Here is an 18726-nt window from a genome sequence, read left to right as displayed (position 1 = left end):
ACACAGCTCTTTAAAGGGGTCATATGATGTTGCTTAAAAGAACATTATTTTGTGTATTTGGTGTAATGAAATGTGTTTATGCGTTTTAAGGTTAAAAAAATACACATTATTTTCCACATACTGTACATTATTTGTTGATCCACTATGCCCCGCCTTTCTGAAACATGTCGGTTTTTTTTTACAAAGCTCATCAGTGTGAAAAGTGAGGTGTGCTATGATTGGTCAGCTATCCAGTTCGTTTTTATTGACCGGATGCCTCAAGCATGTGACTGAAATGTTATGCCCCTTGCCATATTGTGATGCGTGTCCCAGTCAGAACACCGGCGCAACAAGACAAAAACAATAAATCCCATTACAAATGAGCCATGTCTTTCATCAAGTGGGGACATAATTACAGATTATAATGACTTATACTGTCTTTGTACGTGTTACGTTGCATCACGCTGCATAAACATAAAACTATGTCTGCATTTGTGATGCACACCACAAACAACAAGTGTTACTCTACACTGCTCAGAACTCACATTTGAATCATCAGTGGCAAATCCTTTAAATATGTAAACTTACTTACAGACTGTAAGTCAGAACACCCGGCATTGTAGACTTCTGTCCCAGGATCAGGAAACAGGCCTCCATAAAAAGTGCTTCACACATCTGAATATTTGGGTTGAACTGTTCTGGAACAGTGCTGTAAATATTGACCATTCATTTCTAGTTGTGTCCTCTTTTGGAAGGCCACATGAAGTATTCTAGCTTTCACAACGAAACCACAACATGGCGCCGGCAGCATCATTTGAACTTTTGGGTGGCGTTATGCAAATCTGCAAATCTATGCAAATGGCCTAGACATGTGGGGGCGTGTTTAAACGAGGCGTTTTAGGAGATTGTTTATTAAGTCTAAACTTTTATTAAGAATATCTCTTTGGGTTTGAGACTTTAGTCTTTGCAGCTTCAGGGATCTTATCTATTCACAAACAGCTAGTAACTCTCCAATGAGAAATTAAAACTTAAAATCGCATCATATGACCCCTTTAATGTTATTTTTAGTGATCTTCGACTGAAGTCATCATTCATGAACATCATTTAGCACATCATTAGTGTGAACAAAGGTCTCCTGTAGCGAATCGATGTGTTTTTGTAAGAAAAATATCCATATGCAAAAATGTAAAAATCACTTTAATCTATCTTGCACCATCAGTTATACATAGAAGCAGTTTCGGGAGCATGACGTTTGGGTTCAGAGTTGCGCGTGCAACGGTGAGTCTCGTGAAAACCAACATTTGTTTACAGGATCAAAAGAAGCAAAGTTTCCTTACTTTTTCACAAAGGAAAACCAGTCTCCTCTTGGCTTATATCGAAATCCTCCGACATTCTTCTTTAAAAATCAACTAAGTAGTGACCATTGTTTTGATCTCTCCACTGCGTTTCCGAGTGTGTCACTTCTGAGTGGCACTAGCGCAAAGCTGACCCCATATGTATCCCCAACAACCCCCCACCCCCCATGAACTGCCTCCATTTACAACAGTGAGCGCAAGCTAGATTCAGGTGATTATTACGTTTCGAATATGGATATTTCTCCTACAAAAACGCATTGATTCCCTTCACTGCATGAAAACAAATATTTGATAATGGCTAAATAATAGTGAAATTATGGCATAAAAAGTTAATTAGACAATTAGAATTAGAATATTCTTATGAAACAGGGGCGGAGTGGGACCAAAAAATTTACCGGGAAATTTCGTAAACCACCGGCCCTCGGTGGTCAAAAAAAAATTGCTAAAAAATATATATACTACTAACGTCATAACCCTTGCAAAATTATTTTAAATATATTAAGAAAGCAACCGCTACTGGTCACGTGGTCTATGGTTAGACTGATTTGTTTAGATCCAGGGAAATTGCTACCTTGACAACGCCACGTGAGAGGCGTTCACACCGCCGCTGACTTGAGCTTCCAAAGTTACCGGAAGTCATTCATTTTCAATGGAAGCTGGCTTCTCTCAGCTGCAAGGAGCGTCAAATTCCTTGACGTTGCGTTTTGAGTGACCAGAGCGTCAATCCGAGAGTTGAAAGTGGCTCAACTTTATGGTAATAATGAGCTATGACGCGGTTCTTCTTGCCTTCCATGGGGGTATCGTTAAATGTTATGCAACCACGCTAATCCTTCCTGACTGTCAATTTTTTTTTCTAGAATTTGCGCGCTTTCTCTCTCTCTCTAGTCTGGCGTCTGCCATTTTTGGGTCATGCCATTAAACGAGGGGGCAGGGGGTGCTCATTATCTCCCTACATTTCTGTAAACAGACTTGACCTGCAATCGGTTCATTGATAAACGAATTCCCCATTCCCAGGAGGTTTTACTCCATTCTATGTTAATTTAAGAACAAACAAATGAATTAAATACTGTTTTTTTGTTTGTTTTTTTGTGACCATGAAAGTTCTGTATGAAGAATATGACGGGGGAGATGAGATGAGTGTGCAGGGGGGTAACTATGACTGAGAAATACAGTGCCGGCTGCCGCGCTCCTGCTCCCGCTCCGGCCACTCTCACGGCCGTTATGAATAATTTATAATGGGCCGATCATGAAAATTCATCAACCGGCCGGCCGGTCGACCGGCCGACCAGGAAAAGTCCCGATCGTCCCGATTGCCACTCCGCCCCTGTTATGAAACAAATGTTGCTGTGACCCCCGGTGTGAATTACAGAATTTCAGAGATGTCTGATTCATTTTACTTTTTTATTCACTTTCTTAATGCACAACTAAACTTATACAAAATTTAATTAAATGAGATGCATTTAATCAACCTTTTTAACTTTATATTCATGAATTTAGAGAATAAACTGTTGCAAAAAAATGGCATAGAACAGTTTTTTTTTAATTGATCAAAAAAAATCACAAAATTAGCATATTACAATGATTTCTGAAGGACCATGTGACTCTAAAGATAGGAGTAATGATTCTGAACATTCAGAAATGTATATTCAAATTATACATTATAAAGTTATTTCAAATTAAAATATTATTTCATTATATATCGGTTTTACTGAAGCAGTGTGTACGCATGTTGTTGACCCGCATATATGAACCGCTCTTTAAAGAAAAACTGGTTGTAGGAGGCGACGCATCTCACACTTTTTTACGAGAAGAGCTTTAAAACATTAATGTTTAAATGCCGCAATTCAATCACCATTATTGATTGAATCTTGAAACAATGATTTCACATCAAAGCTACACAAGATAAACCAGAGACTAATAAAATGTCTGTCCTTCATGCACCTATAGCTAATACTCTAAATGATAGAAGCTGTGATTGACATTGAGTGGCATGGACACATATGGCAGAAGAGTGCAGGTTGTTCCAGCACAGAAGTTGGAAATAATAAGTAATTATGTGACATCATGAAAGCACCCTTCAGGCCCAGGGGTCCGCAAAAAATGAGTTTAATTAGCATGCATGGTTCAATGATGCAGAATGGCCATAGATAATTACAGGTTGATTGGCAAATGTTTAAATTAGATGTTGGTTGTCCTGAGTGTCATGCTTTCAATTCTGAGCTCAAATCAGTGAATCACACATTCGTGAAAGTTCAAAGCATTTGTGAAGCTGACAGAAACCGTTTCATTTGGGTCAATCTGCAACCCTGTTTTATTTTTACTGTTATTTTGCCAATTAATTATTTCTATAAGGCCTCTAAATTATTGACAAGACCAAAACTTTGTCTTCTGTTATCTGATTGATAGTTGTTGTTTTTTTTAGCAATTAAAAAGCCTTTTAATGTCTAAAAATGTTAATTATAAAAAATACAATTTACTTAACTTTTATGTTGTTAGCAATATTTCAAGATGAACACTTGCTGAACTGAAACAACTTATGTTAACTTGATTATCCATGCATCATTTTGTAGAAAAATAATGTGAGAATTAGACATATTGTGTGCTTATTTGCTTATCTCTCAATCGTAATTGCATTGTATTACATTACATTTTGCTCCCACAATAAAAGTTACAATAGTTTAATCATAAAATTAAGATGAAAAGTGACAAAAAACTGCTATTTATATCCTTTTTTTAAAAGTAGTCTATATTTTTTTATATAAAAATCTCAGTTTTTAAATTTTATGAATTTCATCATCTTTATGGCCATATAAATATAAAAATTTGGCTCAGTTTGGACCTCAGAATAAAATATTCTCACTATATCATACTATACGAGTCATAAAATCTGATGTATCAAATATGATACTCAACAACCACAAAAAAAATTACTTTTTTTTGTGTCATTTGTTTAGACCTGACACAAATTATGACACGTTGCTGTCTGCTGAGTGTTAGAATCAACATTCAGTTTCAGTTCAAATGCATGATGAATTCTTCTCTCAACAGTGATTCCAGTTGAAATGTATTATGAAATGCAGAATTTACTTGGCCTCTGCAAAAGATCAGGGTCCTGTAAACCAACGATCATGTGGCTGCGGTTCTTCCTCGATCATATTTGACGCTGAAGTGCAGATTGGGATCCTCTTCACTTGGCTTCATTTGGCAGTGAACGAGCAGCACTTGAGCCACTGCTGAACCAAAGTATGATTAGTTTCTGTGGGTAAAGTCATGTGGACAGCACTAGAAGACCGCCAAGCTCTTCTGTCGACAGAAACAAATGATTTTGATGTTCCTCTTTGAGTATCTTTTTTTTTTTTTTTAAGATTTGCAAACAATAACCTGCTCCTCACTGCAGTGCAAAAGCACTGGGCTCGTAGGTGGAGAGCAGCAAGTTTTGAGACTAGTTTAGTTTGGAGTGCTGGCTGGCAATTGCGTCCCTTGATCTGAAGTGCTGTTATGCTGTCAGGTCGCTGTACAGAGTATCGCTTTCATGTGAGCTAAAGCGTTGCATTGCCGAAATGTAATCTGCCATGAATTGCTGCACTGGGACTCCAATTAGCCACATGTGGAGCTCTTTTCTTATGCTCCTGTCGCCTCCAACTCCAGTCTTGTGGAGGTAATGGAAGCGCTTGGCCAGCGCAGGACTCCCCGTCTCTGCTGCACCTGCAGGATTAGTATGCAGACACTGGCGGTCCCTTTATGCCATCCCACCAGCTCAGGGTCAGACAAACAACAACACCATTAGCACAGCACTGCTTATTAACATGTAAAGCTCACTGCTTCTGGCATGCTGGTGACTTTATAATGAAAGTAACTGAGAGGTCTTTTAGATTCTGTGGTATGCATCGTCACAATGTAGTTAGCATACACAGCTACAAACATGTCATTTAGAACTATTCAAAATGACATTTTATTTGGTAAAATCCAGTGCTTGTGCTGGTTTATCTGTCATAATCTCAGAACATTAATTTCGATGCTTGGGCGTTTTGAATTGCTTTTGAAGATATTATATTTACGTGGGTGAATCCGGTTCTTTCAGGTGTTGTCGAGATGTGGTATGCTAAATCCTACTCTAACTAACAACTTAAAAAGTTTTCATTACTTTAATGGTAAAAGTCTTGCTTTAAAATCTGCAAAAATAAATAAATAAATAAATAAATATAGTGATAACAAAATAGAGAATTTTTTTTTTTTATCTATTGAGTCAAGTCAAGTCACCTTTATTCATATAGCGCTTTAAACGAAAAACATTGCGTCAAAGCAACTGAACAACATTCATTAGGAAAACAGTGTGTCAATAAAGCAAAATGACAGTTAAAGGCAGTTCATCACTGAAAGCAGTGATGTCATCTCAGTTCAGTTTAAATAGTGTTTGTGCAATCATTTGCAATCAAGTCAACTATATCGGATACTGATCTGGATACAGACTGGATCTGGTGGCTACAGTGACCTCGGAATAAGAGAGTAAAATAAAATAACATCCTACCCTACCCAATCAGTGCAGAGCAGGCTTACGGAAAGGAGGAGTTTAGAGAAACATATTTTAAGAAAACAAAAGCATTTTTTGACCTTGCATACATGTAATCCTATTGTAGGAGACTCTCAAAATAATATAAGGAATTGTAAAAAATGCATAATGGGGCAGTTTTAAGTGGTCATAAAATAAGAAACCATCTTTTGACATATAAGAGGTCATTGTACTATAAAAACCATTCAAAATGTAAAACTTTGTGTATAGCTTAAAATAATCAGATTATATTGACAATTAACAGCTTATATTGAAGGAGGTCTGCCAAAGCAACGGCTTTTTGAATGATCTATTCTATGATGTAATAGTGTGGATAAGCACTGCTTCCACAGAAGAAGATTGACATCACTGTCTGTTTAGCGCCGCCCACCAATTCTCACATAATGTTTACAAGGGAGGCGAACTCGTAAGTAAATGCAAAAACCAAATGGTGGCTCTGAAGACAACAAGACAATGTGCAATGGTCTTTGCATTGCATTCCTTCTGATCTCAACATTAGGAAAGAGGGAATTGACTTTATTTTTAATGAAGATCCATACCAAGTCAGTAAGAACTCACTTCATTTTACCACAGATTTGTTTACAAACAAGGCACAAATTGACAGAGGTTTTTCATGATTGAAACTAAACGTTGATGCTGTGCAAACTATATTGAATCTGACAGTCATGTCACAACACACAAGTGTGAGTAACTTTTTATTACATGATTATTATTGCTTTGTTTGATATGCATTGAGTATTTATGTGTTTTTAACCTAAATCACATTTACTTAGGTGTCTACAATTTGTCTATTCAAACAGAGCATTCTGATGAGGGGGGGTTGTAAATGTAGTTTTGATGTAAAAGTCATTATAAGTGGACCTCAGAGAACACAGAGTACAGTTCAAAATAAAAAAAAACTGTCATTTTATGACCCCTTTAAGAAACAATACAAATACAAATATCTGACACACAGAACACATCATTTGAAGTCCCCCCCCCCCCAAATTCTGTAACTTATAGTCAGTAGGTATGTATGTATTGAGGGCTCTAAAAGCTGTAAAATAGTCTGCTTGATATGCCACACCTGTGAGGTGGATGGATTATCTCATCAAAGGAGAAGTGCTCACCAACACAGATTTAGACAGATTTGTGAACCGTATTTGAAAGAAATAGGCCTTTTGTGTACATAGAAAAAGTCTTAGATCTTTGAGTTCAGCTCATGAAAAATGGGGGCAAAAACAAAAGTGTTGCATTTATAATTTTGTTCAGTGTATATACTCTCCCTTAATTAAAAGTAATGCTTCCATTAGGGCCATAAAACAGCTGAAAGCTGCATTTATATTGACTCTGAAAAGTTTTGACCTTGCAGCACTTTAAGTCATATAAATGAAGCTATTTCATGTCTTTAATATACAACCCTTCAAGATGTTCTGGCTAATCTCATCTCCTTGTGCTTACCCTGCACCCTTGTTTCCAGTTGCAGTCTAGTTTAGAGCACTTGCTGTGTTTGTCCGTCACCCGTTTGAGAGAGAATAGAAGGCGGCCATGAGGCCTGCTTCCCATTAATCATCTCAATGAGCTTTTGTTGCTTTTATCCCAGAACGGGTCAATCAAACCGAGATGCTTTACCACATTTTCTTTTGTCTGTGTCTTTCACCAGGGCCTCTCATCAAATATTCATAGCTTTTTCAATAATTTATCTCTCATACAACCTTATCTTGTTTTAGGACACTTGTGCATGTGATTAGTAAACTTCTGTAACTGTATGTAAATGAGGCCGACATTTTCAATGAGACCAGCGGAGAGTTTATAGCTGCTCGAGCTTTCAAGTGGAGCTATTCATCTCTCTTTGCCTTCACCGGCTTTTATGTAATTTGCACATCATCTCAAACCACCATCCCTCATTATTATCATTCTCCTCTCGTGTCTTCAGCAGTCAGTTTTTTTCCATTGACCCTTGAGCCTGATATCCTTATCAGGTTGTGCTTATACTAAAATTTCAGTAGTCGATACCAATACCAGTGAAATTTCATGATTCCCAAAACCAATTTAATACCACAGCTAAAACTAATATGCTATTCAACACGCTCTTTAAATGAAATATTAATATAACAGGGGTGTTATCTCAGAAAAGGCAAAGGGGGCAACACTGCCCTCCAAAATAAATTGAATGAGAATGTGAAAATGTTTCAAAATGCATAACTTGATGAGAATGTGTGTCATAGTTTTAGTGCATAGATGTTTATAAAAGTTGTCATATAAATATAATTTTGGTTGCTTATGGATAGCCTCAAATGTAAGATAAAATGTTTGAATATTAAGTGGAGAGTTAATGTATTTAGATTAAAAAAGTGCCAAGGTCATATGTGTATGTATATACAACACAATACAATAGTATTATTACTATTATTGTTGTCTGCAAAACAATAAAAAAATACTTATGAAAATCATTTTTGGAAACCTTTTTTAGATTTAAAAAAGCAAATTTCTTTTTTGCTGCAGGGCCAAATTAAACTATTTATGTTTCATCTATACTTTTTTTATTTATTTTAGTTTCTCGTTTTTTCATGTACATTACATTTACTGACTACCCTTACATTAATATGGTATCTTGACAAGACAGGTATTTAGACAAAGAAATGCATTTAAGGGCTTACATTTGCAGCAGCATAAGTGCTGTAAAGAACCTGCCAGTCAGTCAATCAGTGGGTATCAAATTGTTGAATCTCAGTACTACACTGCTATTGTGATATATTTAACATTTGTATCGACTTTGTACCAAATTGTCGTCACTTTTGACATCCCTAATTCAAACCTAGCCTCACTGAGGGTGTATAGATCTCCTTAGTGAAGTACTAAACAGTGGGGGAAGATAGATTTGCCCTTTGTAAACCCATCCAGGAGCAAACAAACCCATTTATCATACACTGGCTATGCATGTAATGTGCCGTTATCTCAGTATTCATGTATTCTGTCTGAGTGAAAGTTGTTTTTGAATGAAGGAAGATGAGCAAGCCTCCCTACCCTAAGTTCAGCTGAAGGAAAGTTGCCCTTTACCTCTTGTTTGTAAAGGACAGGCACCGTATGCCACACGGTTGCCAAATGCACTGATCCCAAATACATTGAAAAGGTCAATGGCTAATCTGCAGGCAGAACTTTTGAAAGCAGTGGAAATGCTTTTTCATTTGAAGAGGGGCTGGTAGTTTTGCAGTGTCATCACACTGGCTTGTTTTTGTCCAGTGTTAAGTGTTGATTTTTGGAATCTAGAGGGGACGAGTCACGCTGAGCTGGATACCTGGAGCAAGAGCATACAGTAATGGTGATGTTGTTCAGTGATGTTTAGTGGGGAGTAAAAAAGACTGGGGGGATCATTTGCATATACATATTAGCTTCAAATCTAACAGACACCGATTAGAAGCCTTTCATGGAGTCTTTCATGTTGATATAAAATTATATGAAAGAACACATCCTTGTTTCTTAGCCAAGAACTGTACATGTTCCCTGATACCCAACACTCAAAAGACACAGATTTGTGAGATTTGATTATGTACAAACCCGATTCCAAAAAAGTTGGGACACTGTACAAATTGTGAATAAAAACAGAATGCAATGATGTGAAAGTTTCAAGTTTTATTCAGAAAACAACATAGATGACATATCAAATGTTTAAACTGAGAAAATGTATAATTTTAAGGGAAAAATAAGTTGATTTTAAATTTCATGGCATCAACATCTAAAAAAACTGGGACAAGGCCATGTTTACCATTGTGTGGCATCCCCTCTTCTTTTTATAACAGTCTGCAAACGTCTGGGGACTGAGGAGACAAGTTGCTCAAGTTTAGGAATAGGAATGTTGTCCTATTCTTGTCTAATACAGGCCTCTAGTTGCTCAACTGTCTTAGGTCTTCTTTGTCTCATCTTCCTTTTTATGATGCGCCAAATGTTTTCTTTGGTTGAAAGATCTGGACTGCAGGCTGGCCATTTCAGTACCCGGATCCTCCTTCTACGCAGCCATGATGTTGTAATTGATTCAGTATGTGGTCTGGCATTGTCATGTTGGAAAATGCAAGGTCTTCCCTGAAAGAGACAACATCTAGATGGGACCATATGTTGTTCTAGAACTTGGATATACCTTTCAGCATTGATGGTGCCTTTCCAGATGTGTAAGCTGCCCATGCCAAACGCATTTGTTCAACCCCATACCTTCAGAGATGCAGGCTTCTGAACTGAGCGCTGATAACAACTTGGACCTCTTTAGTCCGGATGATATGGTGTCCCATTTTTCCATAAATAACTTCAAATTTTGATTAGTCTGAGCACAGAATAGTTTTCCACTTTGCCACAGCTTTAAATGAGCCATGGCCCAGAGAAAATGCCTGCGCTTCTGGATCATGTTTAGATATGGCTTCTTTTTTGACCTATAGAGTTTTAGCCGGCAACGGGGAATGGCACGGTGGATTGTGTTCACCGACAATGTTTTCTGGAAGTATTCCTGAGCCCATATTGTGATTTCCATTACAGTAGCATTCCTTTATGTGATGCAGTGCCATCTAAAGGCCCGAAGATCACGGGCATCCAGTATGGTTTTCTGGCTTTGACCCTTACGCACAGAGACTGTTCCAGATTCTCTGAATCTTTGGATGATATCATGCAATGTAGATGATGATAACTTCAAATTCTTTTTCTCTGAGAAACTCCTTTCTGATATTGCTCCACTATTTTTCGCCACAGCATTGGGGGAATTGGTGATCCTCTGCCCATCTTGACTTCTGAGAGACACTGCCACTCTGAGAGGCTCTTTTTATACCCAATCATGTTGCCAATTGACCTAATAAGTTGCAAATTGGTCCTCCAGCTGTTCCTTATATGTACATTTAACTTTTCTGGCCTCTTATTGCTATCTGTCCCACCTTTTTTGGAATGTGTAGCTCTCATGAAATCCAAAATGAGCCAATATTTGGCATGACATTTAAAAATGTCTCACAAGTTTATGAGATTTGTAAGATTATTCCATTCCTTTTTACTCACAATTTGCACAGTGTCCCAACTTTTTTGCAATTGGGTTTGTATAAGCTATTCAACTTTAGGGATGTTCTGGTTAACCTTCTAAATTGATATAATCCGAGGCTGATACAGTAGTTCTCTTATCTTAGGCCAAAACAAAAATGTCTGAAGAAACCAGAGGAATTTAGAATAAAACTATAGCCATGTCATGTGTTAACAAGGGTAGTTCTATTCAGATAAGTATATATATTCTAAAATGTCATGAAATTAAATTCAGATCCATTTGTGTTGCCACAGCTCCTGTGCTTAAAAATTCATTGGAAGATGGATGGCTTTGATTCATAAAGAACTGTTTACCTTAAAATGAAATTGTATTTGGCAGATTGATGTAGATACTCTGAATAATAAGTGTCATGTTTTATTAAACAGCAGGATTATTGATAGCTTTTATGTGTTGCTTTTTGAGGCCTGTGGTTTGTTCTCATTTTATAAAGACTAAGATCAAAGAAAATGATACAGGGATTGAACTTTGACCGTTTGGGAACGTCTCAGATCATCAAAGTAAAACAGCAAATCTACTTGAAAAAGTTTGTGATTTATAAGTACCACAATCATTATGCCTACATGAGAAGAGGCGAAAGGTTTTGATCTGCTATTTTGATATTACATTTTAATCTAACAAACAGAAAAGTTAACAAAAAAACAAACGGAAAAGTAGTTAGAAGCTGCCCGGTGGTCCATCCTCAGTTTTTTTGGATTAAACACAGTTCAGTCCTGACTGAACGCCACGGGCAGAGTCCTGGTTGCAAAAAGTGGTCGGATTAAATAATGACATTGGAATGGGGGTAGCGGCGATGCATTTGCCGGCTCAGTGGACCTCATTAGTGTCAAACACTTGAGAATGTGCTTGTGTGGAGTGACCATTAGAGTGCAGTCAGAACAGAGAGCATACAAGAGTGTTTTTTCTTTTTCTTTTCTCTATTATCTGCAAGCACAGCAAACCGTGCACCGAGCAATAGGGTGACACCATACAGGAAGAACATGTTGATGTGCATATTCAGGGATTATATGGAAGGTATTCTGTCATCTTTATGAATAACAAAAGCCGTGTATCTTCCACGCCGCAGCCCAGGGAAGACAAATCACCCTTTAAGCTTGTGTACAGCAAACTCTCAAGTTCTGCAAAACCAGGATAAAGGTTGCCTCATCACCAAGCCGACCATGAGCATCACAATGTACAAATAAAAAAAAAAAAACATTTAATAGCTTTGACATGATTATTAGCTTTTGTATACAAAGTGTCCTTGGGGGTGTTTTGTCCATGTTGTTGGATTCGATAGGAGAAAACGCTTGTTCTGACTTGAAGCTTTTCAGCTCACTCTGTATATTCTCTTGATTTTGAAAAACAAGGTTCAGGTTCAGTTTGTCTCTCTACTGTCAATTGTTAAAGTAATAGTACCCACAAATGAAAATGACCCCTCAATCACCCCTCAAAAATTCCTGCCCCCTTCTCGCCACCCCATCAATATTTTTCTAGATCCGCCCCTGTATATATATATATATATATATATATATATATATAGTGATCGACCACTTCAACCACAAGTCGGCACTGTTGGAAACAATTGACTAGTCGAGCATGCATTAACCATAATGCATGCTCACCAATCAAACAGCTGCGTTGTGATTCAGTCTCTCAAAAACAAAACCAGTTCTCTCTCGAGAGCTGGCTAATAATCAGCTTCGATACGGATACATTTCTACTTAAGATAGCCATAAAGGTCTTAACAACGTTGTATTCGAATGCAGATAAAAATGTTGTGATTGTTACAGACACAAATACAGATACAAATACTGGCTGTTACATGAAAATGTAAATATCTAATGTCATAATTATACAGTTTTGACAATTTATATATGTAATTGTTGCATACGGCTATGAATTAAGCGTTTATTGATAAAAGAGCTGCATAATGAGCCTTTCAGTCAGGTGTGTGACTGAGAGGGAAGAGTTACAAGAAAGACTTTAAGGACAAAATAAGTTAATATATTTTTATGCTTGTAGTTCATTTAGAATATATTCAATTATGCCACAAAATAACTCAAGATTCACGTACAAGTGCAGTTAAACAATTTATTAGGAACAATCAAAGCTGACTTTCAAAGCTGAATTTTTTGCATCATTGCTCCAGTCACACAATGATTTTCTACAAAAAAATAAAATTAAATAAAATTGTTATTATTATTAATGTGGAAAAGAGCTGATAATATTTTTTTTCAGGTTTTTTTTTTAATAAATTGAAAGAACAGCATTGTTTGTTATATTTGTTACAGTTACATTTATTTGTTAAATTTCTATTATTTACATCAAGCTTTTGAATGGTATATTGTTATTGAAACTTCATAATGTTTCACTTGATCATACATTTAGTCAGAAATTATAGTTTGGAAAAAGTCTAACTAGTAAAATGTTTACACATTATGTGAAACCTAATACAAGTATATCAATAAATAAAAAGATACTTACTCATGTTTATGATTTCTGGTGAATAAAGTGCTTCATTCTTTTTTTCTGAGGAAATCCAAAACTCAAATCCTGAGGTAATCCACATCTTCTTGGGGTGAATTATGTCTTATTCCTCTCAGCATGAAGCAAACAGTAAAATAAAAAAAACTTCTAGAATAGTCTTGCTGCTTTGTTTTCTGTTGTATGGGCGTTTACAAGCCGCAAGCTTCAAGTCAAACGTTATAATCTCAAAAGTGCATTCAGCGCGTGGGCGTGGTTGCATTAGAGATAATGAAAGGAGACGTGAAAGACAGGACATTGCGTTGTTTTCATATGGATTACTTTATCACAGAATATTTGTTTTCGGTAGCGCATCTCTCTTGTCTCTTCGTTGAGTATTCACTGAGTTACAGTTAATTTTAATGACGTGTTTCTAAATGAAGATCACCGCAGACCAAGGCTGCAGACAGCACACCTTGTATGTTATCTTTATTTTATAAGTGCACAAAGTTTTGTTGTTATTATGTCTGTATAGAAATAAATGTAGACCCTTTACAGATTCGATTAATATATTGCGCTTATCTGTACGATCAAAACTGAAAGTGAAAAAAAAAAAATGAAAGTGTAATTAAATTCTTTTCGGGGTTATCAGGAGAAAATGCTTCATCACGCATATACGTGTGAATCGACTCCAAAGGGTTAATTTTGAATAGACCTGAGAATAATTTTCCTTTTTTTTGATGAATAGAAAGTTCAGAAGAACAGCATCGTTTGTTAACATTATTGTAAAGGCCACTGATAATTTATTTCCTATAAGTAGTAATTTATAGAAGAAAAAAAAAAACAATTACCACATAACACATTTATTATCAGTGATATTTACAGCTTACTTGATACATTTATACCTCAGATGATCACAAAAAACAACAGGGTATAACACTTTCAAAATATTTACACCTGAGCAGATATTAATGAACAGAAGTTTAGTTACATTCATAAACACAAGCATGCTTTGTATGTAGCCCTATACAATCCAACATTTTTTATAAACATATATAGCTATATTCATGAACGGAAAAATAGCCTATCGCAGTAAAGTTTTGTATAATCATTCCTACTGACATTAGACTTAGCAACATTATAACTCGTATTTCTTTTATTTCGTATTGCTGTCTATGTTATAGAACATAAAAAAATAAAATTAAAAATAAATAAAAAAAACAATGGCATAGTGTAACATTTAGCTAAATGCGAATGCAACTTCATATTGTTCCACTTGATTATACATTTAATCAGGAATTATAGTTTGGAAAAAGTCTAGCTAGTAAAATGTGTTACGTTACAAGTTATAGATTAATAAAATAAAGACATACTCATGTTTATGATCTCTGCTGGATCAAGCCGCTTCATTCTTTTTTCTTCATTCTTCACAGCGAGTCTTTTGTGAGGTGAATTCTGTCATATTCCTCTCAGCGCGAAGCAAATTGTAACATTTAAAAACCTGAACAGTCTCACTGCTTTGTTTGCTGTGGTATGGGTGTTTAAATGCTGCACGCTTCACACTGTCTATTGTAATATCAATAATAATAATAATTATAATAATAATAATAAAGATTTATGTTTATGATCTCTGTTGGATCAAGTTGCTTAATTTTTTTCTGAGGTAATCCAAAATCTTATTCTTCTCAGCACGTCTTCTTGGGGTGAATTATGTACCGGTATTATTCCTCTCAGCACGAAGCGGCCTGTAAAATAAAAATAAAAAACTTTGAACAGTCTCACTGCTTTGTTTGCTGTCATGTGGCCGTTTACACACCGCAAGCTTCACATTGTCTATTATAATATCAATAGCACGTTCAGCACGTGGGCGTGGTCACATTAGATATAATGAAGATAGACGCGAAAGACAGGACATTGCCTTGTTTTCATATGGATTACTTTATCACCGAATATTTTATATATATATATATATATATATATATATATATATATATATATAGTTTAAAAGCAGACATGTCAAGCTTTATATAGATATATGTCTCTTTGTAATCACTGAGTTACAGTTCGTTTTAATGACGCATTTATAAATGAAGATCAGCGCAAACAAAGGCTGCAGACAGCACACCTTGTTTGTTATCTTTATTTTGTAAATGGACAAAGTTTTGTTGTCATTATGTCTGTATGCAAAAAAAGTAGACCCTTACCATATTCGATTGATGTATTGCTCTTATCTGTACGATCAAAGCTGAAAGTGTTGGTCGACTCCAGAGGGTTAAGACTAAATAACTCAACATAATTTTAAGTTTCCAATGCGAGCGGAACACATGGTCCATAACATGCAGAGATACTATGAAAAAATATTGTGGAGAAACAATTTACTCTTGTAACTGTAACTTGTAACTAAATGTCAAAATTAATTACAAGCAATTGTCAAGAAACACAATGAATTATACATTAAATTTTGAAATAGAAATACTGAAATAATATTGTCTTCTTCTTCCTGTGACCCAGGTAAATTATTCCAGTTCAGTTATACACTGCACAATTTTCTCACTATAGGCAGGTACAATTGACAAAAGTGTAGGCTATAACTGTTATAACTCATCATTCCTCAATTATTCATCAACATGCGGCTTTCTGGAGCTAATAACGTACAAAATCGAATGTATGCCTCTCTAATAACTAATATTGGTTTAAAACAAAAGGCAGACAGGAATTTACTAATTACATTCATCAGAGGCCTTTCAGATTCCACACATACACGATTGGTAATTAAGGAATATTAACAACAATATTGACTTGAAAAGAATTTAAAAACCCTCGCTGCCTTTGGCTGGTTAACTTTAGTTGCTTTAATAAGCTATTTAAAAAACAAACATTTACATTGAGTTCAACAAGGCTGCATTCATGTGATACAGTAAAAATGAGAAATATCTATTCCATTTAAAATAGCTTGTTTTCTATTTTTAATTATATTTTTTGTATGTTACTGTGTGACAGTCATCAGTGATGTGTAAGTGCAGAAGTCTACAATAGCATGCATAGGTTGAAGTCTACTATAATGTGCATGTGTTGAATCCTAATATAATGTGCATTAGTTGAGGCCCATTATGTGGATGGATTAAAAATCTGAAAAGTTAATTTTTTTCACTTTGTTTGATCATTACTTTGTGGACTTGTAAGGTATTAAAATGTACAGTAAATATTCCATGGCCAGGAACTATTGTTGTTGTTGTTGTTTTTGTTGTTTGTTTGCTTGTTCACCTTTTGGAATAGACATGAGTTACAACTTTTTGCCAGGTTGATCATTGTCTTGATTTAATAATACATATTGTAGTGCAGGTTAACTGAACTAATCACTGTGATGGTTTTTACCTCTGGTGCTTGAACCAAATATTTTATTGCCAAATACCACAAACTAGCACTGCCCATTTGTGCTAAAATTGCATGAAGTGAATGTTAATACCAGAAGGACAAAGTGTCACACTGTCTCTGAAAGCCACATTGACATCTGAAAGCCACATCTTTCAAAATGATTATTTGTCAATAGTCCAAATCATGCTTTTCTTACCCGCTGGTTCCAAAATAGGATTTGAAGTGCAATGTTGTATATTGTGCTTGGAAAGCGACAGCTGATTTCGAACATATGTTTAGGTATGGATCAGTTCTTCTGTTGGGTTTGTCTAAGGTAAAGATCTGTTCACTCCCACGCTCGCTTTCCATTAGCACTCTTTATTCTGCTTAGTTTAGCAGCTGTGTAGGAGCCAAATTAACACTGTGATCCAGTTAACTTCTTGATTGATTAAATTCCTGTGAATTTTTTCTTGGTAATTATTAACTGGAATCCTTAACAGCTCAAATTAATTGAGTTTGTTTTATAAAATGAAACGGAAAGCTGACGGGCTGATTTCAGAATGTGAAATAATCATGCTGTCTGTCCATTGATTTTCTGTCAGACCTATATGTGTATTTAATTCCGTTTGATAGTGCTGAATAGCCTATTGTGCATTTATATCAAGCAGCAAATTTTTTTTAGCAGTATTTAGTTTGTAAGTCAATTCATTTATATGCAGTTTTGCAGTTTCAGCGGTTCTTGTCATGCATGGTTTTGAATGCCCATTTCCAACCTTTCTTACCCTCAGGCTTTTGTACTGTATTTTTAAACATTGCCTGTAGCTCAGAATGGAAAGAGTTAGCAATGCCAAGGTCAATGCCAAAAAAAAATAATAATAATAATAATAAACAAAAATTAATTCGTATACAGTTTATACAGAAATATTTATGTCTGTTTATTTATTTATGTATTGTTCTTTGTTTCTTTACATAATTCATTAGTAAACTTTTAATAGGTACAAGTTTGAGATTAAGATTTTTTATGTTTTTGAAATGTATTTTACGAAAAGTATTTTTATGCTTACCAAGGCTGCATTTATTTGATAAAAAATACAGTAAAAACAGTAATATGTACAATATTATTGAAATTTAAAATAGTTTAGAGTTACTTTTGGTCTATTTTACTTTTACATTCCCAGTAAACATGGTGGCATGACCCACCAGAATCACTGTTTTATTGTGAATGATTTGTGATTCATCATTAACGCAGTGCACTTTGTATGTGCAGGTTCTCTCCGGTCAGTGAAAATGCCCCTGTGGGAACGGTAGCAGGTGTCATCTTGGCGGCAGCCATAAACCAGACAATCGTCTACTCCATCATCGATGGAAATGAGGGCGGTGAGTGCTAACTGGATTCATATTTTTTTTTAGAGAATAAAGGTGCTAAAATAATGCAGAAAGTGCATACAATTAAACCATCACTTGCAGTTCTCATACATACAAGAGAATAGTTCAACCAGACTGGTTTATTCCCTCCTCAAAAAAAAACAAGATTGCGGGAAATGTCACTCTGGCCTTTTATGAGCTGGATATTATTGTATTGTAATAAATTATAGTTTGTAAGACATCAAGCTCTAGATAATGACAGCCCGCAGACTCCTAGATGGTGTTTCTTAGGTGGCTGTCTGCTGCAAGTTATCAAAAGCTCAGTGAGAGAGAATGTTTCGTTTGAAGGAGCTCACATCCTGTTGCCGTGTGTCATCTGAGAGCAAGAGAGAGCAGGAAGAGGGAGGTGTGTGTGATTAAATCCTCTCTGTTCAGAATGTGTTCAGCCGAAATCACATTTGAAAACATCTGGCGCTGGATTAAAGCGATGAGGAAATCGTTTCGGTACATTCTCATTAAGTGGAATCAAGAAGCGTAGATAGGTAATCAAAGGGCTGTTTTCATTAGCGCAAACTAGAAAAAGCCAGGAAGAATAAGGTAATCATTCCACT

The 18726-nt window shown here is 35.8% G+C and overlaps 1 protein-coding gene across 4 annotated transcripts in view; it reads left to right on the top strand.

Moving 5' to 3' along the window:
- The window catches only part of LOC132122007 (protocadherin-15-like), a 252976-nt gene that overhangs the window by 190652 nt on the left and 43598 nt on the right, over positions 1-18726 (top strand). For all 4 annotated transcript variants that reach the window (XM_059531804.1, XM_059531803.1, XM_059531802.1 and 1 more), the window contains exon 24: positions 18018-18127. In XM_059531804.1, coding sequence (XP_059387787.1) covers positions 18018-18127 — 110 coding nt within the window. The remainder of the gene's footprint in view (positions 1-18017; positions 18128-18726) is intronic.

Source organism: Carassius carassius, chromosome 40 (genome assembly GCF_963082965.1).
Source record: "Carassius carassius chromosome 40, fCarCar2.1, whole genome shotgun sequence".
NCBI lineage: Eukaryota > Metazoa > Chordata > Actinopteri > Cypriniformes > Cyprinidae > Carassius > Carassius carassius.
Note: the sequence above shows the minus strand (reverse complement) of the source record. Positions and strands in the feature narration are given on the sequence as shown.